Here is a 9,769-nt window from a genome sequence, read left to right on the forward strand (position 1 = left end):
TACAGTGAGATTAAATTAGAATATTAGAAACACGCATCACGAAATACTGGTTGAGATTAGAAATTTAGAACTTGATTTAGTTATAATCTCTCGTTGAATTCCTAAAGCACAGGTCAAACTATGACAAACCACTTTAGTGAACACTTAAGCTCAAAATTCATCGCAATATGCAAAAAAAATTCTGATACCTCGGGTCATCAGATACACCTATACTAATGTTCTAGAATACATGACATTTAAAAAATACATCTCTACCGCTTTTACATGAATTGACATAAAACAGTAAAACAACCATTGGTTGAACTTCACTTTAAACTTTCGAGCACCAGAAGGTAAGAATTGAATAGATGGGCTCAGGGTCTTTGTCAGGACCGAGGGTCGCTCATGCCCCCCTAAAATGGACGTAACCACATTTGCTACCATAAGAGTCATTCACTTCGCCTGCATCTTAAGATTCAGGAGCACCATCATTCCCTGGCAAGCCAAATATTCGAAGGTTTCTATCCGATGATCCTACTGCTATGTATTTTGCATCTGGACCAAATTTCGCACAGGTGGCTTTGCCTGCAATTTAAGGCCCCATAAATAGGTAAAAATTGAACATTAGCAACCCTGTGTTGAAGCCCCTTAGCCCTTTGGACTATAATACAATACAGGGCATGGCAGATGTGAATCGAGAAAGAGAAATAGAATAGGAAACCTGTGCCGGACAAATCAGGCAGGGTCTTGATAAGATTCCATTCTAACTTGACACTTGCAACTTGGTATACTCTGCAGCATTAAAAAGTATAGCTAGCAATATAAATATAACGACTACAATAAATTTAAAAAAAAAAAAAAAGAAATAGAAATCAATTCCAACATGGATTTTCTATAATGTTTACTCTGATTAACCACCTTCCCAAAATCAAGCCACCACCAAAATCAAGCCACCACATGGGGTAAGGCAATAGATATCAGAAACTGTCATTCGGAGAAACCTTTGTTCATTAGCCCATGTAAAAATAAAGACTGTACTGATCATCCCCGATCCACATGTTCAGCAAGAAGGTTTCAATAATGAAAAAAAGAGCTGACTTAAGTCACTTAACATAGGTTGACATTATGTCAATTAATTTTTTAATGGGCAATAATAACCAAGTCATTGCTGACTTCCTATTCCCTCTAATTTCCATCAAAATTCAAACCAACCCAGGCCCCCAAGTCAACTAGATAATGTAGGAGTTGAATCAATCCGTCATCAATTCATTACCAAAAAATTCGTCTGAGAAAAAACTGAGGAACAAAGTATTATTAATATTACAAAGATTAAATACACACTGACCTTATATCTGAACTAGCAACTGCAAGATAACTCCCGCTATGGTCGAAATCAACTGTGGAAGTCAAATCAATTAATACAAATCCAATTATAACAGATTGGTAAATTGTTAGCAAATAAATAACAATAGGCTTCCATCAAAGGTAAGAGTTTTGCAGTTTTACCAAGTTGCACAGTGAAATGCACCACCATCACCAAGGTAAAAAGAAAAGGCAAGTGTTCCAGATTAACAAAAAAAAAACTCCTATTCTGAATGAAGATTTGAGATTGGATAAATTTCAATTTAAATTATTTAAATACCATAGTTAGTTGGTGTGTCTGGATCAGGAGAGGCAAAAGACCGGAAATTCTTCAATTTACGCAGATCCCAAAGTTTTACACCATCATGAGCTGCAGTCTGAGAAATTTCAGAGATAAATCAGAGCAGAACAATTATGTTAACACAACAGGCAAGTTCCAAAAAAATAAAAAATTATATATAAGGACCCTACCGCAAGGAAGTATCCATTTTCAGAGAAAGACATGGCTGTAACAGGACCTGTGTGCCCGTCAAATTTGGCAACATTAGTCTGCAAACCAGCATACAATAACACACATTAAGTGGGAGGTTAAGGAAAACCAAAGTGGGTTAGAGCTAAACAAAAGGCAACTATCTACTTAGGTTCTACCTGAGTTTTAACATCCCAAATCTTGACAAGAGCATCTGTTGTTCCTGTTCCAAGGATGAGACCATCCGGATGAAAAGCCGCAGATGTATATCCCTCTGACCCTGAAGAGTCTGTCACCTGTTCAACATAAGATAACGACACAGGTAATCAGGGAGATGCAAGTCATGCAATACAAGTTATACAGCCATTAAGTGTCTCTCTCATTGCAATTTTCAACTTCATTCAAATATTGAGAAATCGTTCAAGGGAGAAGGAAAAAAAAAAAAAAAAAAAAAAGAGAGCTTAGAGTTGGCAGACAAAAACCTGTGTGAGACAGAGACCGCTTGAAAGATCGTAGAAGCACCATGAATTATCAAGGGAAGCAGTTACAAAGTATTTGTTAGTTGCATGAACGGTAACAGCTTGCACCTGTCACAAATTAATAGATAGCAACACAATTACAGCTTGTATTTCAAAGAGTAAATGTCCATGTTTAAAAAGCATATCAGACCTTAGGTAAAAATTCATGTTATACTCCAATAGCTTCCAATTCAAAACTAATGTGCTGATAGTAAATATTTGAACAATAATCATCATATTGGAACATACAAAAAAATTATAATGCTTTTAAACCTTAAAAACAAACACTCCTTAAAGTGTGCGCCAGAGTTGTGAGTTGCAAGTAAATGAAAACGGATAAAATATCTTACACCAATAATTTTCTACCAGAACAACAGAAAAAAACTGTTATAGCATGGTGCAACTAGCTCAATGATCAAAAGCAAGATAATCCTAGTCTGCTAACACATAATTGAGAAGCATATAGACAAAAGCACCAGAAAAAAGCCAAGCACGCATATATTCAATTTAGAGAGAGGATGCAAAGAACAAACAACAAAGCCACAGCCTTACTCCCAAAGAGAGGAAACAAAGAAAAACTAAATGATAATTTACCTCTGCTGTGTGATCTTTTAGAACATGCCTGCAATCATAATTACCATCATCTGATCCTTGCCATAATCTTACAGTCTGTTAGAGCACACAAGTGTCAAGAAATAATAACAAATGGGCTTGAGATAAGTTTTCAGCAAGAATCGCCAATCATGTTAGTGTGAAATATGAATGCATTAATACGTTAGAACTCATGGTAAAAGTCTTATAAGAACAGGAAAATGCTTAATTTATGCCGTGTTCCCACATCTGTGTCCAATTAAGGGCAGTGCCCCAATGTCTAATATTGCCATACTTGACATCAGATACTCGGATATGTATCTGCACCTGACACTAATACAAGTGTCTGTATAACATAGCTGAAAAATATGCCCATTCTTATCCAGCCAGAATGACTAAAACGACAAAATGGATCATATTGGAACATTTGGCTCAATAACAAATTAGTCTGGGCTTTTGATAAAAAATGACCCAACATGAAGCCAACAATTCCAAGCCAAATCGAAGCAATGTGCTCCTGCCAAACTATTTACTAGACATCAAAAGTGTATTATATAATCATCAAACTTTTTTAATTTTCAGATAGCTTGGAAGCATGACAGACCAACAAAGATAAGTAAATCTGGAGTTGAAGAACCAAAAAAGTCCAGAATGTTAAATGAACCTAAATATACAAGGATGATGATATAACAACAATTATTGCCAGGACTAATATTTCAAGAGGGCAGTGTTGCTAATGTGATGTAGAAAAGAATTCATAAGTGTAATAGAACAAAAAAAAATGGATATACAGAATGGACTACGAAAGGGAAGACAACTACAAAGCACTGAAATTTGAACACTGTAACATGAACAGAATAGCACTAAACTAATTGCAGTTAAAACAAGTTGCACAACTGCAGTGTCTTCCAATCAGAATGGCAACAAAAAATCTGAAATTGATGGCAATCATTACCCCAAAAAAAAATAATTTAAAAAGCAATGGAAACAGGAAAGGATTTTAAAAGCTTAAAGTACAAGAAAAAAGTAAGAAAAAAATCTCACAATAGAAAATTATACAATAAAAAAATCACTACAAGTTCAAGCAATACATATTACATTAATCAAATGACTGTAAAAGACTCTCTGCAATAATAAAGAAATGTGTGTTTAAAGGGCGTGTATCACAACTGATAGAATACTACCTTGTCTGCAGATCCAGTTATAACTAAACTTTCATCCTGTGGAACAATTTTGATGCTGGTAACCTGCAAAAAAAAAAGCAATGAGGTTAAATTAATTTAACATTTACTAGTTCATATGGTTTCTACATTGCAAAACCAGGCATAAAAAAAAGACCTTCTTTGAATGACCACTAAGTGTAGATACAATCTGTCCAGAAGGTCGATCAAAGACAACAGCATTTGTATCAATCCCCCCGGTCGCAATGATATCCTATAAAAACATGGAAACATACATCAGAAAACGACATTCGAAACACAAAAATAAATAAATAAATATGAACCACACATACACCAAAACAACAGAGGTTAGAATCACTTAAAATCAAAAGGATGGTCATGAGTAGACAGAATTATTAAATATTACAACAGCCCCCCAAAATAATGTTGATATTCACAACTAAAAGTGAAATTGCAAGCATTGTAGCACCAAAAAGTGTATCTAGCATACCTTGGAATATTGGATATCAACAGATAGAATGCCCGGTTTGTTAGTTTTGTGAAGGGGATAGCTAGAGATTTGCGTGTAGCGCTCCAGATCCTCAATAGAAGCCAAGGTAGAAGGTATCTGAAAGATAATACCACAGAGAAGAACTATATATATCAGACAAGCAATTAAGAGAGATTAAGACAACTCAGCTTCTGCTTCAACACAATAAATCTCCCAATAGTATCAAGTGCAAGAAAATTAAAGCGTTCTCTCTAATGAAGATTTATATCATAGCCTTAAAAAAATGAAACACAAAAGCTATCATATAGCTCCTCTGTTTTTTATTAAGATGCATCGTTTCTCATTTCACGTTTGCCAATGCGTGGTTTCAAACACTTGTATATCTAATTATCAAAAGGTAGCAATTATAAAATTTAAATATAATTAAACTATAAGTCTAGGCGAATCTAACAAGACCCCACATGACGATATTGTTAAGGAAAGTTAAAGTGGAGTGAGGATTAGTGCAAAATTCTAGCCGTAGCAACTAAATCAAAACGGAAGAGATAAAGATCATATTATAGCACATATACTATTATACAAAACATACCGTTCTCTTTTTACGCTGCTGTGAAAGTTCTAAGTTGCAATCAGTCAGTTCAGCGATAGTATCAGCAGAAATTCCCATTCGGGCTTTCTTTCCATCAGGGCCCAGAGTCTCTTCCTCAGAAACTGCAATTCACATTTTTTCAGTCCAAAAATCCATCAGTGAAATGGAAAAAGAGAAATAATAAAATTACCTCTTTTGCCATTGCTCAATGCAGGTTGATGTACTGCAATGCCTGTTGCCCCTAACACAGGTCTGAGCCTCTCATCTGCTTGAGCCAAAAGCGATCTTGCCTCATCTCTCTCCTTCTTTAGCCTTGCAATTACACGGCAAGCAGCATCATGCTGCAGACAGAAATCATACACTTGTTTACAATCATAATCCTCATGACAGAAAGAAAGAGCAATCAAATGAAGTTCGGCACATAATGTAAAATCGAAGATAGATACATAATATATCAATTTATAAAATCCAATAAAAAACATATAAACATTGGGAGATCATTTCAGACACTTGACCTGTTTCTTCAAAACTAGGAATCACTCAAAAGTCAATAACAAGCATATCCTGCCACAAATGACTTTAATTTAAGCCAGAATCAGGTATTTGCCCCCTAACCTCTTATAGACTAATAATAAATCTCATATTAGATAAAGTATGTGTCCAAGTGTCAAACTCAATTTACAATATATTAAATTTATGCTTTTGTTCCAAAAGTATCAAAATGCCCATTACATGATAGTGTAAAGGATCTGAGGTAAAGTGAAAAGCCGACATAACTTAACTTCAAAACCCAAATGGTCATACAAAAAGACAAATTCTAATACCTGGTAGAGAGCATGGCTCAATTCTTGCCTGGCAGTATGTAATTGTTGCTCCAGAGCAAAATTGGAAAGCATCAAACTATCCCATTCCTGAATTTCAACGTAACAATCATTAGAAGCTAACACACGAGATAGAGAATTCTTATATTTTCTTCTCAAGATAAAATAATTTGATTAAAGTCATCAAAGGTTATATAACTAAAAACAATGATGATTAGTAGCTTATAAACAGGGGTACTAAGATGACAGATGAATACCTCACAAATCCTCAAATTTGATAATAAGACAAGGGACAGGGACATCATATGTTTAGAATAAAATTTTAGGCTACAAGTTGTTTAGATATTAACATACAAAAATGATGTCCAACCAGAAGTTCTACAGATTGCAACACCATATTTCATCAAATAGACCTTTTTTTTTTTTTTTGTGCTTGCAAGTTGCAACATGCTAATACTTTCCTATGTTCTTTCTTAATTGAAACGTTGGAGTTTTCATGCTTGCCAATGCACATTCTACACCATTTGTATATGTAATTATACTTGAGTACAAATTATTACTTCCTCCGTTTTCTTTTACTTGCAACACTTCCCTAAAAAGAAAATATCACAATACTTGCAACACACTATAAAAGGAAAGTTACTTTAGGAAAAAAATATATTATATCCCTTATTTAAAGCACATGACCCACTAAATTACACTCCTAACAACCACTCATCCTATTTTAAAGTTTATTATATCATGTAAACCCCACCTTTCTTAATTACCGCGTTAAAGGGTGTGTTGCATCTAAAACAAAACGGAGGAAGTATAAGTTAATATTGTAAAAGTATATCTTCACCAATATAAATATATATATATATATATATATATATATATCGAGACAAATCTAATAAGACCCTACATGACTTATTTTTCTATTGTGAAAATCTCAAAAAGACAATTAAAGGACCATGTGAGAAAAGTGCATTTTACTCATGTTGCGATTAAAAAAGACAAGAGGAAGTACCTTTTACTCATGTTGCGATTAAAAAAGACAAGAGGAAGTACCTTTTTTTTTCAATCCTTACCAACACGTGCTATAGTTACAACTCTTACAAGGCAAGTCAAAACTATGACAATTGTGAACAACTAGGCTAAGGAACAAAGCCAACACCCATAATCAAACAAATATTGCAAAAGGTGCAATAAATGACATAATTCATAGGACACATATGGGCACCAATGTGTTTACATATCCAAATGTCTAACACCATAGCTCAACATAGAAATTTCATTCCCTTCACCGCGTACAGAGAAAAGACGGTTTCCTCCTCCATGTTTAGAGCCAAAGTCGCTCACTTTTTAGGTGTGACCCCCCTCTACCTAAACACAACTAATTGACTACAAACCCTAATCTTTCGCTTAGCATCTTGAGCTTCATCAACTTAAATCAGAAGAGGACGGTCTTAAAAAAGACCTAGTACAATAAGCGTAATAGAGTGAAGGTTATTGCAAAAGATTGTTGCAGACATGACCAACCTAGCCAAAATTGTAAAGATAAAGGCCAAAATTGACTATCTTTTCCTATCACTCTTCCTTCTATATACCTTGCCAAACATACTCCTTACCAATCTAGAAGGCCAGGATAAAAGTAGATTGCTATATACACCTGACACTAGACATCTAGATACATGCGGAGTACTAATGATTCGTACTTTAAAACAACTAAAGATCCAATCAAATAATTACCAGAATTGTTCAAAAAAAAATCGGCTTTGAAATTGACAACTGATAATGCACAGAAATGCCCTTATGAAATCCCTATCCCCAAAATAAATCTCAAAAAAAAAAAAAAATAGCTGAGATATTTCTTACAAAGTCCATTCATCCATCAAACAACAGAGCACTGTAAAATATACTCCGTAAATCCTTATAGAACTTAATGCTTGGAATACTAATCAATTACAGCTTAATGCATCAACAATAATAGATTGGTAGGATTCCTTGACTAAGCGTCATAAGAAAATGTATGTATCTACGCAGTATAATATTTAGGTAGCAAAATACACAGAAGTTTGTGAAATTGACCAAATTTCTAACACAACGATAATCCATTATAAAATAGTACTTGTCACTAAAGTGATGAGACAGAATAGGTACATACAATTTGGAACATGCCAATCATCCCAGGAATACTAGCACCCTGAACAGGTCTGGGCTTCACAATCTGCAAGTCAAAGAACCCAATAAGTATCCGGGTAAAAATATAACAACACACAACAAAGAGAGTAAAAAAACTAATGAGCAACGCCAATACCTTTCCAGCTTTAACCGGAACAATATCGTCCATGGTCAATGGCTCTCCGGTAACCGGGCATTTTCCATAATCCTTCAAACACACCACCCAAAAAGATCCATCAAAACACTTCAACATTATAAAAAAAATTATCTTTCTCACATAACACTAAAAACTAAACCCTAAACAACAATGCATAAACCCTAGCAAACCGATACAAAGAGTCAAAATCCGGTAGCCAAATTACTTCAAAAAATCGCATCGAACTACATTAATAAAATTCCACAACAATCCAATACTCCAGCCAGTGAAATGTGGGCATCAAACAAGTTCAATTGATATCAAAATTCAACCGCAATCTCACACTTAAAACTATAATCTTTCAACAGTAATCAAAATCAAACAATAAAACCCTAAAAAAAATATCAAAAACAAATTGCGTCGAAAAAGAGTACCGAAATGTGACGTTCGATGAGTCGCTTCTCAAAAAGAAGTCCAGATTGCTTGGAAACAACCGGCTCTTCCGGTACTTCACCGGAAACTACAACAACAACATCAATAAATCAAGCGAACAAAGTTAAACCCTAAAAATCCGAGAAAAACCCTAACAAAATTGAAACCAAAAAAAAAAATATTACGAGGAGAGAGAAAATGAGAATTACTTGAGCAATTCATTGTAGTAAAGAAGCAGAGATAGTTGAAAGCTCAGCCGAAGATGGAAGGAAGACGAATTCGAGAATCGTAGCAGAGAGTGAGCGGCAGCAGAGGAGGGAGAAAGGAGGAGAGAGAAAGAGAAAAGCGGGCGATTAAAAAGAAATTGTTGATGATTTTTTTAAAGACTCGAGTTTGAGTCATTTACTTCATTTCCATGTTAAATTGGGCTCAATTTCAATATTTCAAACCTAAGATTAGTATCTAGTGATCTAGTCAAATTGGTCAATCTATCTATCAAATTTGCATTAAGGGTTAAGATTTAAGATTATAGTGTTGTAAATTTGTAATTAATCAAATTGGTATTTCATTTTTTATTATGTGATATGGCAACATCAGATTTTTTATGGATGTCAACTAGCTTAGTTGGTAAAGTTTGAAGGTGAAATTTAAGACTTGAGATTTAATTTCGTTCGCATCATAGTTCGATGGAGTTAGTTTCTTGATCTATATTGTCAAATTCACTACAAATTATTCGTTTAAAGGAATTTATACTGAGTTTGGTTTGCACACAGGGTTTCATATTGACATATTGGTGAGATTTTTCCTTTTATCAATCAATCTCCAAAAGAAGACATGTATAAAATAAAGAGGTGTCTTGGAAGAGGGGGGGAATTGCTACAATATGGGAAATTGTTAGAGGAAGTAATAAGGGTATATTCTCATACGATTATTTTCAGTTCAATTCAGTTCAGCTCTAATAAGTTCAGTTCAGTTCAATTCAACTCCTAATTTTCTTCTCTTATAAAATATTCATTTTAGTTCAATTCAATTTTAATA

At 34.3% G+C, this 9,769-nt stretch overlaps 1 protein-coding gene across 1 annotated transcript; it reads right to left on the reverse strand.

Moving 5' to 3' along the window:
* Window positions 1-36: 36 nt before the first annotated feature.
* LOC110692886 (pre-mRNA-processing factor 19-like) lies at window positions 37-9,110 on the reverse strand. Its single transcript, XM_021869967.1, has 18 exons — window positions 8,941-9,110; window positions 8,734-8,819; window positions 8,300-8,371; window positions 8,147-8,209; window positions 6,004-6,090; window positions 5,370-5,520; window positions 5,180-5,301; window positions 4,591-4,707; window positions 4,258-4,353; window positions 4,104-4,166; window positions 2,923-2,997; window positions 2,293-2,397; window positions 1,990-2,106; window positions 1,813-1,890; window positions 1,622-1,718; window positions 1,325-1,376; window positions 701-771; window positions 37-564 (listed from the first exon to the last, which is right to left on the reverse strand). The coding sequence occupies exons 1-18, from the start codon at window positions 8,951-8,953 to the stop codon at window positions 449-451; spliced, it is 1,581 nt and encodes a 526-aa protein (XP_021725659.1). The 5' UTR covers window positions 8,954-9,110; the 3' UTR covers window positions 37-448.
* Window positions 9,111-9,769: the final 659 nt, after the last annotated feature.

The sequence above is a fragment of the Chenopodium quinoa genome, unplaced genomic scaffold, assembly GCF_001683475.1.
Source record: "Chenopodium quinoa cultivar QQ74 unplaced genomic scaffold, ASM168347v1, whole genome shotgun sequence".
Taxonomy (NCBI): domain Eukaryota; kingdom Viridiplantae; phylum Streptophyta; class Magnoliopsida; order Caryophyllales; family Amaranthaceae; genus Chenopodium; species Chenopodium quinoa.

What these genes read in the sequence shown, in the direction of transcription:
- LOC110692886 (XM_021869967.1), bottom strand. An exon ending in TAACTGGATCTGCAGACAAG is followed by an intron (nt 2,998 to 4,103) that starts GTAGTATTCTAT and finishes GTGCTCTAACAG; the next exon opens with ACTGTAAGATTATGGCAAGG. An exon ending in GCGGTCTCTGTCTCACACAG is followed by an intron (nt 2,107 to 2,292) that starts GTTTTTGTCTGC and finishes TATGTTGAACAG; the next exon opens with GTGACAGACTCTTCAGGGTC.